At 41.6% G+C, this 17839-nt stretch overlaps 1 protein-coding gene across 1 annotated transcript; it reads right to left on the bottom strand.

Moving 5' to 3' along the window:
* Window positions 1–16376: 16376 nt before the first annotated feature.
* On the bottom strand, window positions 16377–17508 carry LOC118898281 (protein YAE1 homolog). Its single transcript, XM_036858464.1, is given in 2 exon segments — window positions 16377–17294; window positions 17296–17508. Coding segments are annotated over 2 exon segments (636 nt in total). The 3' UTR covers window positions 16377–16871.
* Window positions 17509–17839: the final 331 nt, after the last annotated feature.

The raw sequence follows: 17839 nt of genomic DNA, 5'->3' as shown, positions 1-17839 counted from the left end.
TTATTGGAGTATAATTGCTTTACAATGGTGTGTTAGTTTCTGCTTTAAAACAAAGTGAATCAGCTATACATATACGTATATCCCCATATCTCCTCCCTCTTGCGTCTCCCTCCGACCCTCCCTATCCCACCCCTCTAGGTGGTCACAAAGCACCGAGCTGATCTCCCTGTGCTATGTGGCTGCTTCCCACTAGCTAGCTATTTTACATTTGTTAGTATATATAAGTCCATGCCACTCTCTCACTTCTTCCAGCTTACCCTTCCCCCTCCCTGTGTCCTCAAGTCCATTCTCTATGTCTGTGTCTTTATTCCTGTCCTGCCCTTAGGTTCTTCAGAACCTTTTTTTTTTTTTTTTTTTATTCCATATATATGTGTTAGCATACGGTACTTGTTTTTCCCTTTCTGACTTACTTCACTCTGTGTGACAGACTCTAGGTCCATCCACCTCACTACAAATAACTCAATTTCGTTTCTTTTTATGGCTGAGTAATATTCCATTGTATATATGTGCCACATCTTCTTTATCCATTCATCTGTCAAAGGACACTTAGGTTGCTTCCATGTCCTGGCAATTGTAAATAGAGCTGCAATGAACATTGTGGTACATGACACTTTTTGAATTATGGTTTTCTCAGGGTATATGCCCAGTAGTGGGATTGTTGTGTCGTATGGTAGTTCTATTTTTAGTTTTGTAAGGAACCTTCATACTGTTCTCCATAGTGGCTGTATCAATTTACATTCCCACCAACAGAGCAAGAGGGTTCCCTTTTCTCCACACCCTCTCCAGCATTTATTGTTTGTAGATTTTTTTTTTATTAAGACTTGGTCCTTGACTTTGAGGATCTTACACTTCTTTTAATTAATTTATTTATTTATTTATTTTTGGCTGTGTTGGGTCTTTGTTTCTGTGCGAGGGCTTTCTCTATTGTGGCAAGCGGGGGCCACTCTTCATCGCGGTGCGCGGGCCTCTCACTGTTGCGGCCTCTCTTGTTGCGGAGCACAGGCTCCAGACGCGCAGGCTCAGTAGTTGTGGCTCACGGGCCCAGTTGCTCCGCGGCATGTGGGATCTTCCCAGACCAGGGCTCGAACCCGTGTCCCCTGCATTGGCAGGCAGATTCTCAACCACTGCACCACCAGGAAAGCCCTGTTTGTAGATCTTTTGATGATGGCCATTCTGACTGGTGTGAGGTGATACCTCACTGTAGTTTTGATTTGTATTTCTCTAATGATTAGTGATGTTGAGCATCCTTTCATGTGTTTGTTGGCAATCTGTATATCTTCTTTGGAGAAACGTCTACGTAGGTCTTCTGCCCATTTTTGGATTGGGTTGTTTGTTTTTTTGATATTGAGCTGCATGTGTTGCTTGTATGTTTTGGAGATTAATCCTTTGTCAGTTGCTTCATTGGCAAATATTTACTCCAATTCTGAGGGTTGTCTTTTCGCCTTGTTTATGGTTTCCTTTGCTGTGCAAAAGCTTTTAAGTTTCATTAGGTCCCATTTATTTATTTTTGTTTTTATTTCCATTTCTCTAGGAGGTGAGTCAAAAAGGATCTTGCTGTGATTGATCTCATAGAGTGTTCTGCCTATGTTTTCCTCTAAGAGTTTTATAGTGTCTGGCCTTACATTTAGGTCTTAATCCATTTTCAGTTTATTTTTGTGCATGGTGCTAGGGAGTGTTCTAATTTCATTCTTTTACATGTAGCTGTGCAGTTTTCCCAGCACCACTTCTTGAAGAGGCTGTCTTTTCTCCATTCTATATTCTTGCCTCCTTTATCAAAAATAAGGTGACCATATGTGTGTCGGTTTATCTCTGGGCTTTCTATCGTGTACCACTGATCTAGATTTCTGTTTTTGTGCCAGTACCATACTGTCTTGATGACTGTAGCTTTGTAGTATAGTCTGAAGTCCGGGAACCTAATTCCTCCAGCTCTGTTTTTCTTCCTCAAGATTGCTTTGGCTATTTGGGGTCTTTTGTGTTTCCATACAAATTGTGAATTTTTTTGTTCTAGTTCTGTGAAAAATGCCATTGGTAGTTTGATAGGGATTGCATTGAATCTGTAGATTGCTTTGGGTAGTATATTCATTTTCACAATGTTGATTCTTCCAATCCAAGAACATGATATATCTCTCCATCTGTTTGTATCATCTTTAATTTCTTTCATCAGTGTCTTATAGTTTTCTGCATACAGGTCTTTTGTCTCCTTAGGTAGGTTTATTCCTAGGTATTTTATTCTTTTTGTTGCAATGGTAAATGGGAGTGTTTCCTTAATTTCTCTTTCAGATTTTTCACTGTTAGTGTATAGGAATGCAAGAGATTTCTGTGCATTAATTTTGTATCCTGCTACTTTACCAAATTCATTGATTAGCTCTAGTAGTTTTCTGGTAGAGTCTTTAGGATTCTCTATGTATAGTATCATGTCATCTGCAAACAGTGACAGCTTTACTTCTTCTTTTCCGATTTGGATTCCTTTTGTCTCCTTTTCTTCTCTGATTGCTGTGGCTAAAACTTCCAAAACTATGTTGAATAATAATGGTGAGAATGGGCAACCTTGTCTTGTTCCTGAAATAGTGGAAATTGTTTCAATTTTCACTGTTGAGAACGATGTTGGCTGTGGGTTTGTCATATATGGCCTTTATTATGTTGAGGTAAGTTCCCTCTATGCCTACTTCCTGGAGGGTTTTTATCATAAATGGGTGTTGAATTTTGTTGAAAGCCTTTTCTGCATCTATTGAGATGATCATATGGTTTTTATCCTTCAGTTTGTTAATATGGTGTATCACATTGACTGATTTGCATATATTGAAGAATCCTTGCATTCCTGGGATAAACCCCACTTGATCATGGTGTATGATCCTTTCCATGTGCTGTTGGATTCTGTTTGCTAGTATTTTGTTGAGGATTTTTGCATCAGAGATATTGGCCTGTAGTTTTCTTTCTTTGTGACATATTTTTCGGGTTTTGGTATCAGGGTGATGGTGGCCTCGTAGAATGAGTTTGGGAGTGTTCCTCCCTCTGCTATATTTTGGAAGAGTTTGAGAAGGACAGGTGTTAGCTCTTCTCCAAATGTTTGATAGAATTCACCTGTGAAGCCATCTGGTCCTGGGATTTTGTTTGTTGGAAGATTTTTAATCCCAGTCTCAATTTCAGTGCTTGTGATTGGTCTGTTTATATTTTCTATTTCTTCCTAGTTCAGTCTTGTAAGGTTGTGCTTTTCTAAGAATTTTTCCATTTCTTCCAGGTTTCCATTTTATTGGCATAGAGTTACTTGTAGTAATCTCTCATGATCCTTTGTATTTCTGCAGTGTCCGTTGTTACTTCTCCTTTTTCATTTCTAATTCTATTGATATGAGTCTTCTCCCTTTTTTTCTTGATGAGTCTGGCTAATGATTTATCAATTTTGTTTATCTTCTCAAAAACCAGCTTTTAGTTTTATTGATCTTTGCTATTGTTTTCTTTGTTTCTCTTTCATATATTTCTGCTCTGATCTTTAAGATTTCTTTCCTTCTGCTAACCCTGGGTTTTTTTTTTTTTCTTCTTTCTCTAATTGCTTTAGGTGTACGGTTATGTTGTTTATTTGAGATGTTTCTTGTTCCTTGAGGTAGGATTGTATCGCTATAAACTTCCCTCTTAGAATTGCTTTTGCTGCATCCCACAGGTTCTGGGTCGTTGTGTTTTCATTGTCATTTTCTTCTAGGTATTTTTTTATTTCCTCTTTGATTTTTTCAGTGATCTGTTGGTTATTAAGTAGTGCTTTGTTTAGCCTTCATGTGTTTGTATTTTTTACAGATTTTTTTCCTGTAATTGATATCTAGTCTCATAGTGTTGTGGTCAGAAAAGATACTTGATACAATTTCAATTTTCTTAAATTTAGCAAGGCTTGATTTGTTACCCAAGATATGATCTATCTTGGAGAATGTTCCATGAGCACTTGAGAAGAAAGTGTATTCTGTGGTTTTTGGATGGAATGTCCTATAAATATCCATTAAATCCATCTTTTTTAATGTATCATTTAAAGCTTGTGTTTCCTTATTTATTTTCATTTTGGACGATCTGTCCATTGGTGAAAGTGGGGTATTAAAGTCCCCTACTATGATTGTGTTACTGTCGATTTCCCCTTTTATGGCTGTTAGCATTTGCCTTATGTATTGAGGTGCTCCTATGTTGGGTGCATAAATATTTACAATTGTTATATCTTCTTCTTGGATTGATCCCTTGATCATTATGTAGTGTCCCTCTTTGTCTCTTGTAATAGTCTTTATTTTAAAGTCTATTTTGTCTGATATGAGAATTGCTACTCCAGCTTTCTTTTGATTTCCATTTGCATGGAACATCTTTTTCCATCCCTTCACTTTCAGTCTGTATGTGTCCCTAGGTCTGAAGTGGGTCTCTTGTAGACAGCATATGTATGGGTCTTGTTTTTGTAACCATTCAGCCAGTCTCCGTCTTTTGGTTGGAGCATTTAATCCATTTACATTTAAGGTAATTATCGATATGTATGTTCCTATTACCATTTTCTTAATTGTTATGGTTTGTTTTTGTAGGTTTTTTCCTTCTGTTTTGTTTCCTGCCTAGAGAAGTTCCTTTAGCATTTGTTGTAGAGCTGGTTTGGTGGTGCTGAATTCTTTAGCTTTTTCTTCTCTGTAAAGGTTTTAATTTGTCCATCGAATCTGAATGAGATCCTTGCTGGGTAGAGTAATCTTGGTTGTCGGTTTTTCCCTTTCATCAGTTTAAATATGTCCTGCCACTCCCTTCTGGCTTGCAGAGTTTCGGCTGAAAGATCAACTGTTAACTTTATGGGGATTCCCTTGTATGTTATTTGTTGTTTTTCCTTTGCTGCTTTTAATATTTCTTCTTTGTATTTAATTTTTGATAGTTTGATTAATATGTGTCTTGGCGTGTTTCTCCTTGGGTTTATCCTGTATGGGACTCTCTGTGCTTCCTGGACTTGATTAACTATTTCCTTTCCCATATTAGGGAAGTTTTCGACTATAATCTCTTCAACTATTTTCCCAGTCCCTTTCTTTTTCTCTTTTTCATCTGGGACCACTATAATTCGAATGTTGGTGTGTTTAATGTTGTCCCAGAGGTCTCTGAGACTGTCCTCAATTCTTTTCGTTCTTTTTTCTTTATTCTGCTCTGCAGTAGTTATTTCCAGTATTTTTTCTTCCAGTTCACCTATCCGTTTTTCTGCCTCAGTTAATCTGCTATTGATTCCTTCTAGAGAATTTTTAACTTCATCTATTTTCTTGTTCATCATTGTTTGTTTGCTCTTTAGTTCTTGTAGTTCCTTGTTAAACATTTCCTCTATTTTCTCCATTCTATTTCCAAGTTTTTCAATCATCTTTACTATTATTACTCTGAATTCTTTTTCAGGTAGACTGCCTATTTCCTCTTCATTTGTTTGGTCTGGTGCAGTTTTACCTTGCTCCTTCATCTGCTGTGTGTTTCTCTGTCTTCTCATTTTGCTTACCTTACTGTGTTTGGGTCTCCTTTTTGCAGGCTGCAGGTTCGTAGTTCCCATTGTTTTTGGTGCCTGCCCCCAGTGGCTAAGGTTGGTTCAGTGGGTTGTGTAGGCTTCCTGGTGGAGGGGACTGGTGCCTGTATTCTGGTGGATGAGGCTGGATCTTGTGTTTCTGGTGGGCATGTCCACGTCCGGTGGTGTGTTTTGGGGTGTCTGTGACCTTATTATGATTTTAGGCAGCCTCTCTGCTAATGCATGGGGTTGTGCTCCTGTCTTGCTAGTTGTTTGGCATGGGGTGTCCAGCACTGTAGCTTGCTGGTCGTTGAGTGGATCTGGGTCTTAGCATTGAGATGGAGATCTCTGTGAGCGCTTTCACCATTTGATATTACGTGGAGCTGGGAGGCCTCTGGTAGACCAATGTCCTGAACTCAGCTCTCCTACATCAGAGGCACAAGCCTGACACCCGGCCGGAGTGCCAAGACCCTGTCAGCCACATGGCTCAGAAGAAAAGGGAGAAAAAAGAAAGAAAGAAAAAAATAAAATAAAATAATGTTATTAATATTAAAAAAACCTAATTATTAAAAAAAATTGAAAAGGAATAAAAATAAGGAAGAAAAGAAAGAAAGAAAAAAGAGAGCAACCAAACCAAAAAACAAATCCACCAATTATAACAAGCGCTAAAAATTATACTTAAAAAAAAAGAAACTAAAGAAAACGGACAGACAGAACCCTAGGACAAATGGTAAAAGCAAAGCTATACAGACAAAACCACACAAAGACGCATACATTTACACACTCACAAAAAGAAAAAACCGAAAAAAATATATATATATCATTGCTCCCAAAGTCCACCGCCTCAATTTTGGGATGATTCATTGTCTATTCAGGTATTCCAGAGATGCAGGTACATCAAGTTGTTTGTGGAGCTTTAATCCGCTGCTCCTGAGGCTGCTGGGAGAGATTTCCCTTTCTCTTCTTTGTTCGCACAGCTCCCAGGGTTTCAGCCTTGGATTTGGCCCCGCCTCTGTGTGTAGGTCGCCTGAGGGCGTCTGTTCTTCGCTCAGACAGGACGGGGTTAAAGGAGCAGCTGCTTCGGGGGCTCTGGCTCACTCAGGCTGGGGGGAAGGAGGGGTACGGATGTGGGGCGAGCCTGCGGCGGCAGAGGCGTTGTGACGTTACAGCAGCCTGAGGCGCGCCGTGCGTTCTCCCGGGGAAGTTGTCCCCGGATCACAGGACCCTGGCAGTGGCGGGTTGCACCGGCTCCCGGGAGGGGCGGTGTGGAGAGTGACCTGTGCTCGCACACAGGCTTCTTGGTGGCGGCAGCAGCAGCCCCAGCGTCTCATGCCCGTCTCTGGGGTCCGCGCTTATCACTGCGGCTCACGCCCGTCTCTGGAGTTCGTTTAGGCGGCGCTCTGAATCCCCGCTCCTCGCGCACCAGGAAACAAGGAGGTAAGAAAAAGTCTCTCGCCTCTTCGGCAGCTGCAGACTTTTTCCCGGACTCCCTCCCAGCCAGCTGTGGCGCATTAGCCCCTTCAGGCTGTGTTCACGCCGCCAACCCCAGTCCTCTCCCTGCGATCCGACCGCAGCCCGAGCCTCGGCTCCCAGCCCCGCCCGCCCCGGCGGGTGAGCAGACAAGCCTCTCGGGCTGGTGAGTGCCACTCAGCACTGATCCTCCGTGCGGGAGTCTCTCCGCTTTGCCCTCCGCACCCCTGTGGCTGCGCTCTCCTCCGTGGCTCCGAAGCTTCCCCCCTCCGCCACCCGCAGTCTCCACCCGCGAAGGGGCTCCTAGTGTGTGGAAACCTTTCCTCCTTCACGGCTCCCTCCCACTGGTGCAGGTCCCGTCCCTACTCTTTTGTCTCTGTTATTTCTTTTTTCTTTTGCCCTACCCAAGTACGTGGGGAGTTTCTTGCCTTTTGGGAGGTCTTTGGTCTTCTGCCAGCGTTCAGTGGGTGTTCTGTAGGAGCAGTTCCACGTGTAGATGTATTTCTGATGTATTTGTGGAGAGGAAGGTGATCTCCACATCTTACTCTTCTGCCATCTTGAAGGTCTCCCCCTATTCTGCTACTTATTAAATAGAAATAGCTGAGTAGTAAGACTGTGAAGAAAGCTGACAATGGTTAAAGTCATTTGTTAGAGAATAATCAACCAGTGAGACTCCCATTTCATATGAAAGCTCTTTTGAGGCTTCTCCTAGTGTACCTGAAGGCCATAAAAATTAATGTCTTATAACTGGGGGGAGTAATGTGAGAAGAGGAAAAATGTTGATATTTCTTGACGTTTGAGACCAATATGTCTCATCACTGGCCCAACAATCTGCATTTTGTTCCACCCACTTACCCTTTATCTTATTATTATAAAATTTAAACAAAGGTTCCCACGCCACCCCTGGTATAAGCAAACATTGTTAGTTTTCAAAACCAGTGGAGAAACTGAACCAAGCAGCGTTCTAAAACCACAAAGCTTATTTCTAGCAAATGTGAGCTAGCTGTGCCTTACCCATGCTGTCTTGCTTGGTTGTTCATTACATCAGGCACACAAGAGTGTCTTTCTCTTTAAAGAATCTTCATCTTTAATTGCATCAGCCTTCTAGACGTTAACCTGCGGTTTTTCTACCTAAAACTGGTATCCCAAAGTTGCAAATTCTTCTTAAACATTGGCTTTGCCCCCAGGAAAGAAAGTAATTTATAAGAGTCCATGCAAACTTTCAATGCATGAAGAGTCTGTGAATTCCTATAAGGCAGTTTTCTCTCTGTCCTTCAGGTCCTCGTGTGTGTGAGAGTGTGTGTGTGTGTGTGTGCACACGCACGCATTTTTTTTCTTAAGAATCATTGCATATACATATGTATATATACATATATAATGGTTCTTAAGAAAATGGTTCTCAACAGTCAGCCAGGGATTATCAGTTAGGGGAAGCAGCTCACTTTCACCCAGACAGCATGGTGGGATTTTAGGGGTCAGGAGGGGATGTATCTCTACCTGGGCTGAGACTGTGGTCAAAAGCTGCTGGACAGAGTGAGGGGTCTGCAGGCATCCTGGAGAAGTGGTCCTTCCTCCTCCACTCACCCACCCACACACCACAGTGGATTTGCAGCACTATTCTTAGAACTGCAGTCTGTTTTCTGGCAGTTTACTGCACAAATGGTGGAGAAGAATTCATCTCTTGTCAAGAATCCATCCAAAAGTCAGGTGTACGAATGGATTTTTCTCCTCCTAGATCAGTTCAATAAGTGATTTTTAAGCACCTGGCCTAGTTGTCCTGGAGGAGTAATATTTACTGCACAGTTATGGCTTCCCACTGGTGTTTGGATAAAGACAAAATTCTTAACAAGTCCCCAAGCCCTGGGTGGCCCGACCCCTGCCGACTCTTCCAGCCTCATTTTGCTCAAGCCCCACTCCCGCCTCTGTCCTGAAGCCATGTGGTCTGTGGAAGAAAACTATCCCAGGGAAAGCCATCTTTTAGTCACTGGTTGATGCTGTACTCAGATCAGGGGGTGGCAAACTTTTTCTGCAAAGTACCAGATAGTAAATTTCTTAGGCGTTGCAGGTCATAGGGTCTAGGTCACAACTACTCAACTCTGCCATTGTAGCACAAGAGTCCACAGATGACAACTACCTGAATGGGAAGGACTGGGTTCCAGTGAAACTTGATGACACTGAAATTTGAATTTCATATAATTTTCACATCACAAAATATTATTTTCCTTTGGTTTTCTTCCAACCAATTAAGCTGTAAAAACTGATCTTAGCTCATGGGCCAAATAAAAGCAGGTGACAGGTCAGATTTGGCCCGTGGGCCATGGTTTCCAACCCTTGCTCTAAATGACCTGCCCTTGCAAACTCCGGATGAGGCCTTGATACTGACACAAAAAGGGTTAATGGCAGTAAAGCTCCCTAAGCTAACCCATCAACGGGATAAAATCTTAGGCATTAGATGACCTAGAATCTATCAGAGAAACTATTCACATTATTCACTCATTATCACTGTGAGTTATCATTTCACAAAGATGCCTGTATTAATTTGCTTGGGCTGCCATAACAGAGTACCACAGACTGGGTAACTTAAACAACAAAAATTTATTGTCTCACAGTTCTGGAGGCTGGAAGTCTAAGATCAAGGTGCCAGCATGGTTGATGTCTGCTGAGACTTCTCCCCGGAGCTGGCAGATGGCCCCCTCCCTGCAATGTCTCTACATGGTCTTTCCTCTTGGGGTATTGTGTCCTAATCTCCTCTTCTTAGGACACCAGTCATATTGGATTAAGGCCCACCCCGATGACCTCATTTAACCTTAATTATCTCTTTAGAGATCCTACGTCCAAGTACAGTTCATTCTCAGGTATTAGGGTCGGGACATGAATATATGAATTTTGTGGGGAGGACACAATTCAGCCCATGACAATGCCTTACAGTCATCCTTTTGTCAAGATCCAAGAGCCAAAACACTTGGGGATGATACGCACAGGAAATGACAAGACTGGTCATTCTCACAGGTCAACTGGGATTGAGCCTTTGGCTCCAAAAAAGACCTCCCTGATCTAATCCCACCCAGAGCGCCCCGTTTCCTGTCTTGACCAAAAACTCTTGTCAAGGCTAGTGATCCACGTGTCCAAACTCGTTGGCCTAAAATAACCTCGTGGAACTTTCAGGCCGGCAGCACATGGACTCTATATGTAAGGTTCCCCCTGGCAGCCCCGCGTTAGCCCACCACACTGCACACACCTCCGAGGAAGCAGGGGAGATGGAGCAAGTGTCACCGAGGCTGCAGTGTGTCTGTGACAAAAGACAGAGGCTGGGGGTCCTGGGGCGGAGTGTTGATTCTCTTCCATTCACATCCCCGGTTTTCCACTTGACAAAGCTATATGGCACTAAGCATGGGCTCTTTCTCTCCACATTCACGTGCACGTTTTCCAAAACGGCCTTCTGTGCACTGGGAACCCCAGTATCCCAACCTTGTCAGGAAGTTCTGAGACCCTGTGGCAGGGCCGGTTTCGCTTTCAGTCCTAGAAATATACAAGGATCTTCTCCCAAAAGAAAAGGAAAAGATGGGCATATTTGTCATGTTACCCACGCATGGCGCCTTGACTGTAGCCTTTGTGTCTTGACTGTAGCCTTTGTGCCTTGCAGCGTGCTGCTGCCTCTGCCTGGAATGCCTTCCAGCCCAGCCTTCCTAATTTCTGCTTCAAGGTCACATCCTCCAGGGACCCTGCCATAAAGTCCCCAGGCGGACGGGCGGGGGCACACCTCTATTGTTGCACTTCCCAATTGCAACCACAAGGTGGCAGCACAGGGCTGTGTTTGAGAGCCCAAGCTGCCTAAATTCAACCACCAGTTCGGTCAATTACTAGTTAAATGACCCTGGGAAAATCAACTAATGCCTCTCTGTGCCTCATTTTTTTTTTTTTTTTTTGGTCTGAAAGATGGACGTAAAACAGAATCTGCTTCATAAGATCGTTGTGTGGATTATACGAGTTAATATGTGAAAAGTGCTCAGAAAGTCCCATGGTAAATGCTCAGTAAGAACTAACTGTTAAATTTCAATTTTCTGTTGAGGTGTCTGCCCCTCCCAGCCGACTGTGATTAGTATTTCATGTTTAAACATTAATAGGAGAGAATCTATTTCATAGGAACCGCTTAATTCTATCCTAGGGGTTTCACATTTTCAAATTACTTGCGAATTTTCCTGGCCGGTTATAATTACCCCCTCTCCTTCCCCTCCCCCCTGCTTCCTTCCACCCTCCGTGAACTGCTTGGTCAAACTCTTTGGTTTTTTTACTTCCTCATGGGGGGAACTTTTGAGAGCAGCTCTAATCATGCCACTCCCCTGCTTCAAAGTCCTGTCTGGTTCACCATTGCCTGGAGGGTAAAGTCTGACCACCTCAGCCCAGTTTACAAAGGTCCACCGGGGTTCTGGATTAACTCTAGAGAACCATGAGGCCCTTTTCTCTTCGCTTTCAAGAAGGGAAGAGGTCAAGTGAAGACAAGAGGCCTGAGACTAGAAGAGGGAGAGAGGCCGGCGCCTCCTGCCACGTGGAACCTGGAGGACCCACTGGCCATCTGAGTGCAACCAAAGGACACAGACATAAGAACCACCAGGCTGAACCCTGCCAGCCCACAGAACTGCAGGGGGTCATAAAGCAGCTGTTGTTTTAAACCACTAAGCCTTGGGGTGCTTCAGTGAGGCAACAGTAGATAATAGAAACATTCTTAATTACTAGTGGGTTTTCTGAAGACTCCCACCTTTGCCTCTTGCTGACTATTCTGAATTTTGACTGAGCAGGGCTGCCCCAGGCTGACGTGTGGTCAGTGTCCACAGAAAGCAGACTTTTTAGAAAACCCAGTGTGTCTAGATCTGGCGCTAGCCTGACGTGCTCCTGGGCAAGGACAGGTGCCCTTCATCCTTCTCTGAGCTCAAGCCCTGAAAACAATCAGCGCCCATTAAATATGTAATAAATTGAGCTGAATTGAACATAACTCCCTGCAATTTGGCTCTAAGTTCACTATTTCTATTTTCTATGGAAATAAAGAAAAATTGGTAGCCTAAGGATAACTCTTTACATTTTAAAAAAAATGTATTACATTTCCATTAGAAATTGATTGGCTAAAGAAAAAAATAGCATTTATTTGATTAAGCACACTAACAATTTTATGAAATTTTTATTTGTATTCATTTTACTTATTTTTATGCCCCACAGACCCCTGCATGCTTAAAATCTAAACTTGAGACTTTAGTCAGAGGTGAAATCTAAGTATATGACCCTGACCAAGTAACAAGGTATGATTGTTAAATCATAGAAAAGAAAGGGAACACAGAAGATTGCCACCTCCTGGTGTCCAGAGGCTGGATGATGATGGTCAAAATACATGTGTAGACCTGACCGGGGACACCCCAAACATTACCTACATGGCTGAGAACTCTGGTATTTTGATTCCAAACATTGCCTACATCAAAGAAGCAATAAAGTCAAGAGCATATAAACGTCATCATCATTCATTCATTCGTTCACTCACTCACTCATTCAATAAAGCCTTGTCGATCCCGCTGGTCACTTTCTACATGCCAAGCCCGGTATAGCTCTGGGGATATGACATTACTAGCCATGGTTCCACATTCAACCAACAGCAAATCATTCTCCAGAGAGACAGTGAACATCCACTGTATTCGTTTTTTATTGCTGCTGTAACGAATTACCACAAACTCTGTGGTTTAAAATACACATGTATTTATCTTACAGTCCCAGAGCTCCAAAGTCTAAATGGGTCTCACTGGAGAAGGTCAAGGTGACAGCAGAGCCATGATCTTCCGAGGCTCTGGGAGAAGACGGGTGCCTTTTAGAAAAGCTGCATTGCCTTGTGGTCCATCTCAGTACAGAATTACAGTTACCCAGGAAAAAATGACAATATGAATTATCAATTCATATTGAAAAATAAATAAATAAATCTTCCCTGCAACCTCTTAGCAAAGTTCAAAGTGGGAAATGGATCACAGAAGCCAGAAAAAAAACACCCTAAACATCTTCATCTCCTGACTCTCCAGCGCCCTCCACACCAGAGTGTGGCCAAACTTCTCACGTCTCCCCCGTCTCTCAAAACTACCCCCAGATTTCCAAAGAACTCAGTCTGGGCTTTCGTCTCTCATGAACCATCTATTTTCTTTCCTTGTCTAATCCTTCCCTATTCTCCAGATATAAATTGATTTTGTCTTTTTGAACTTCTTTCATTCTCTGCTCTCAGAACTAGCAGGCAAACTCAAAAACTGTAAGGTGGAGGGGAGGATGTCATTTTTACCTATAACTCGCTTTTATCTGTGTAACATATGCGACACCTTATCTAAGATGCTGTGCACACCCGTATATATGTACCATGATGATCCCACTTCTGTAATTTTACCTAGAAATAGGTGGCATGCGAGGGGCTAAGTGCAAGAAAAGAAAACAAAGCATCTTCTATGCTGTTTGTTAATGTTTGATTTTAAATGCACACAGACACATGTTTCCACACATATTCAACAAAATACCTCATGCTCTTTTGAAGACAAAGAACATAGCTATGACTGTGTTAATCATTTAAGAAGCTATTTTCTCCACTGTGAAAACAGAGCCTGGGGAAATGGCTGTAAAGATGCTTTACAGACAATTATGAAACTTTGCCCTTTCCTCGTCTGGTGCACTTTACTCTCTTGTGCTGTGTGCAAAGGGTCGGCACCCTTATTTTGCATAATTGTCATTCCAGCAAGTGAGCATTCTTTGTGCTATCTATGCAGCCAGCTTTCTTCTGTAGACCAGAACTTGTGTGCAGAACACCACAAAAGTGCTCCAGCCCCAACTAGTAACCGTAGCTGATGTTCCTGCAAAGGCAACCCATACCCCATTTAAAGTAAAATGTTAAATGAAAACATACCTGGGACCTGCCGCCTTTCATGTATTCACACAGATTTTAGTAACTGACTTCTGCTATCAAATGGTTCCTGGGTGTAGGTTTTGGAAAAGAAAGAGAACATATGAGTCACTGAATACAGGTGAAAGCATGAGCTCTCCTCCTCTTTCACCCCATCAACCTAAAGCACAGAATGGGGATGGGGTGAGGACACCAAGACCAACCATGATCTTCTTCACCAATTCCTCAGGCCAACCCTCCAAAATACCCATCCTGAATGCCAGCTAACTGCCTCTCATAAATTAACATCATTGGGATATAGTCCAGCAACCCTGCACACACCTATGCACGTGGAGGAATCCACATCTTATGCTCCAGAAAGCTGACTGTCTGTATGATTTGCTAAGCAGCTCCTCTGCCCCTTTTCTGTTTGTTCATCCTTGTTTTCCTTAGACCTTAATCATAAAGATGAGATCATTAGGCAACATTTAACTTAGCTCCTGATTTCTGCTTTTCTAAATATACGTAATACCTTGCCTAACGTGTTGATTCCTTTCCTGGATAAGCAGGAATAAGAATGAAGAATTAGTAAAGAATGACTGACTCTCTACCCCTAGCTTCCCCTAGGAAAATTTGCAGGCGGACACTGTGGGTGCAGGCAAACCACAGGGCCAAGAGAACATCCAACTAAAGGTGGACCACATGAGCAAGACAGCATCCCAAGGAAGATCAGTAGAAGTCAGCAGTCCTGCATGCAATGGAAAAATGAACTCCTGCCTTATTGGTTAACTGAGATTGTTTCCCCTTTTTTTCTTTAAAAATTGTCCTGGTTGAGCAGAATTTTGGGAGCTGGTCTCTGGATGCAAGTCCACCTTCTCCCAGATTGCCAGCTTTTCTGAATAAAGCATCTTTCTTCTCTACCAAAGCTTGTCCCTCGAGTTATTGGCAGTTGAGCGGGGAGCAGCCCAACCTGCGTTCAGTTACACTAAGCATCTTCACCTGTAAATTTAGGTTCTGGAAATGGGAATAGTGCCCGCTGAACCCCGAACACATCAAGAAATGTTGTTGTGATTAGAGTCTTAGCCAAATAATGGCCGACAAAAAGAAAGTTGTCTATTGAATGGAGAATACACATTGACAATGTGGTTGTGAACATATATAAGTAATAAGCTATTTTTTTCAAAACTAATAAAGCTTTGTGTTTCTTTGGTTTTATTTTTAACGTCTTTATTGGAGTATAATTGCTTTACAATGTTGCGTTAATTTCTGCTGTATAACAAAGTGAATCAGCTATATGCATATGTATATCCCCATAGCCCCTCCCTCTTGCGTCTCCCTCCCACCCTCCTTATCCCACCCCTCTAGGTGGTCACAAAACACCGAGCTGACCTCCCTGTGCTATGCAGCTGCTTCCCACTAGCTATCTATTTTACATTTGGTAGTGTATATATGTCCATGACACTCTCTCACCCTGTCACATCTCACCCCACCCCCTCCCCATATCCTCAAGTCCATTCTCTAGTAGGTCTGTGTCTTTATTCCCATCTTGCCACTAGGTTCTTCATGACCTTTTTTTTTTTCCCTTAGATTCCATATATATGTGTTAGCATACTGTATTAGTTTTTCTCTTTCTGACTTACTTCACTCTGTATGACAGACTCTAACTCCATCCACCTCACTACAAATAACTCAATTTCATTTCTTTTTATGGCTGAGTAATATTCCATTGTATATATGTGCCACATCTTCTTTATCCATTCATCTGTCGATGGACACTTAGGATGCTTCCATGTCCTGGCTATTGTAAATAGTGCTGAAATGAACATTGTGGTACATGACTTTTTTTTTTTTTTTTTTTTACTTTAGCATGAAATGTATTTTCAGTATTTTTCATGGAATTGTGTCCTTACTTTTAATAAACGCAAAACTGAAACAAACTTTAACAAATATGGTATGATAACACTTATCTGTGGAATCTAAAAAAATGATAAAAATGAACTTATTTACAACACAGAAATAGACTCACAGACACAGAAAACAAACTTACGGTTACCAAAAGGGAAAGGAGTTGGGGATAAATTAGAAGTTTGGGATGAACATAGACACATTACTATATATAAAATAAACAAAAAGGACCTACTATATAGCACAGGGAACTCTATTCAATATTTTGTAATAACCTATAATGGAAAAAAATCTGAAAAAAAAATGTATAACTGAATCACTGCTGTATACCTGAAACAGTATAAATCAATTATACCTCAATAAAAAAACTAAAACAAGCTTTACTATTTTAATTATCAGTATAAACATTTTTTCAGCTTTACACTTATTAGCCTCTTAATTTCAATATATATATGTCTACATATCTATATATATCTATGTGTGTCTATTTACAACTTTAGCCATTAGGTAATTTTTTGTAACTTTGGTCTGATTAGTTGATGAGGTCCTAATCGCAAGACAATGTGATCAGAGCAGAAGGTAGGGCTAAGTCCTTACAAAATAACATTTGATGCTTGAACCACATGGGTTTGAACTCTGAGGGTCCACTTATACTTGGATTTTTTTCAGTAGTAAATACTACAGTACTGTACGATCTGAGGTTGGTTGAATCTGAGACTCGCAACTGCAGGTATGGAGGGCCAGCTATAAGTAATATGCAGATTTTTGACTGCATGGTGGGTGGGTACCCCTAACACCTGTGTTGTTCAAGGGTTAACTGTAGTCTGATTCGTGTTCATTTCTGCTAATAATGAGTCCAAAAATGCTTGATTTTGATCATAAATTTGAAAATGATGACAACTGGAATTTCTGAGCATATCTTAAACCACATAAAAATTACCAGTGACAAAGAAAATAGGCTTATATTAAATAGTGTTAATTTTGAAGACATTTCAAACTTCCATGAAGGATAACCTTACAAGTGAAGAGTTCAATGTAGAAACCAGTACAAATTTTGGTTAGCTTGTTCAGAAACAAAATGTTCTAAGAATGTTCTGAATATTGTTTTCATTATTAAAGTGAAGATAATTTTTATAGTTGTTTGAGGTGCTGTAATATGTCTATTGATACTCCCAGCTGTTTTACCAAACTGGCTGTCTGTTCTAAAATCCAAGTGAGGCTTGGGTTTTCAGAATGTGCACACTCCTGTGTTCTACAACACTCTAAAGATGAACAATCTACCCCACTAAGATTCTTGCTACAGTTTTTGTTAAACTCAGCATTATTTTCATAGAATCTTTCATCTTTAGCTTCATCAATCTTTTCCTCAGCTGGAGCTATATGACAAAGGTCCATATCCTGAATGGAGTCCAATAAATCTACAACATGGGGCTGTGGAGTGATTGATTTCAGATGTATGAGCACATAGTCTTCACACTGGCCAACTGCATCCAGAAGATTATTTGTTTTACTGATCAAAGCCGAACTATTATCATGAAGGTGACAAAGCACTCAACCAGGAGAGCAAAGCACTCAACATTCCACTGAGTTGTCCATAGTTTATAATGACTTCTGCACCTTCCTTATAACCTTGATTGAAACCTTGTTGAAGAGTAACTGCTTTGCCAGCATCTATTCCATCTCTATAGCCTTCTTTGACTCGTCTCTTCATGTGGCTCCGCCATTCCCGCTGCACCAGGACCGACTCGACAGCTTCCTCGTCAAACATGTCCCCTCCTCTCCAGGACCTTGGACCAAAGGCACATGACTCTTTTTGAATTATGGTTTTCTCAGGGTATGTGACCAGTAATGGGATTGCTGTGTCATATGGTAGTACTAATTTTAGTTTTTTAAGGAACCTCCATACTGTTCTCCATAGTAGCTGTATCAATTTACATTCCCACCAACAGTGAAAGAAGGTTCCCTTTTCTCCACACCCTCTCCAGCATTTATTGTTTGTAGATTTTTTGATGATGGTCATTCTGTCCGGTGTGAGGTGGTACATCATTGTAGTACTGACTTGCATTTCTCTAATGATTAGTGATGTTGAGCACCTTTTC

The sequence above is a fragment of the Balaenoptera musculus genome, chromosome 7 (genome assembly GCF_009873245.2).
Source record: "Balaenoptera musculus isolate JJ_BM4_2016_0621 chromosome 7, mBalMus1.pri.v3, whole genome shotgun sequence".
Taxonomy (NCBI): domain Eukaryota; kingdom Metazoa; phylum Chordata; class Mammalia; order Artiodactyla; family Balaenopteridae; genus Balaenoptera; species Balaenoptera musculus.
Note: the sequence above shows the minus strand (reverse complement) of the source record. Positions and strands in the feature narration are given on the sequence as shown.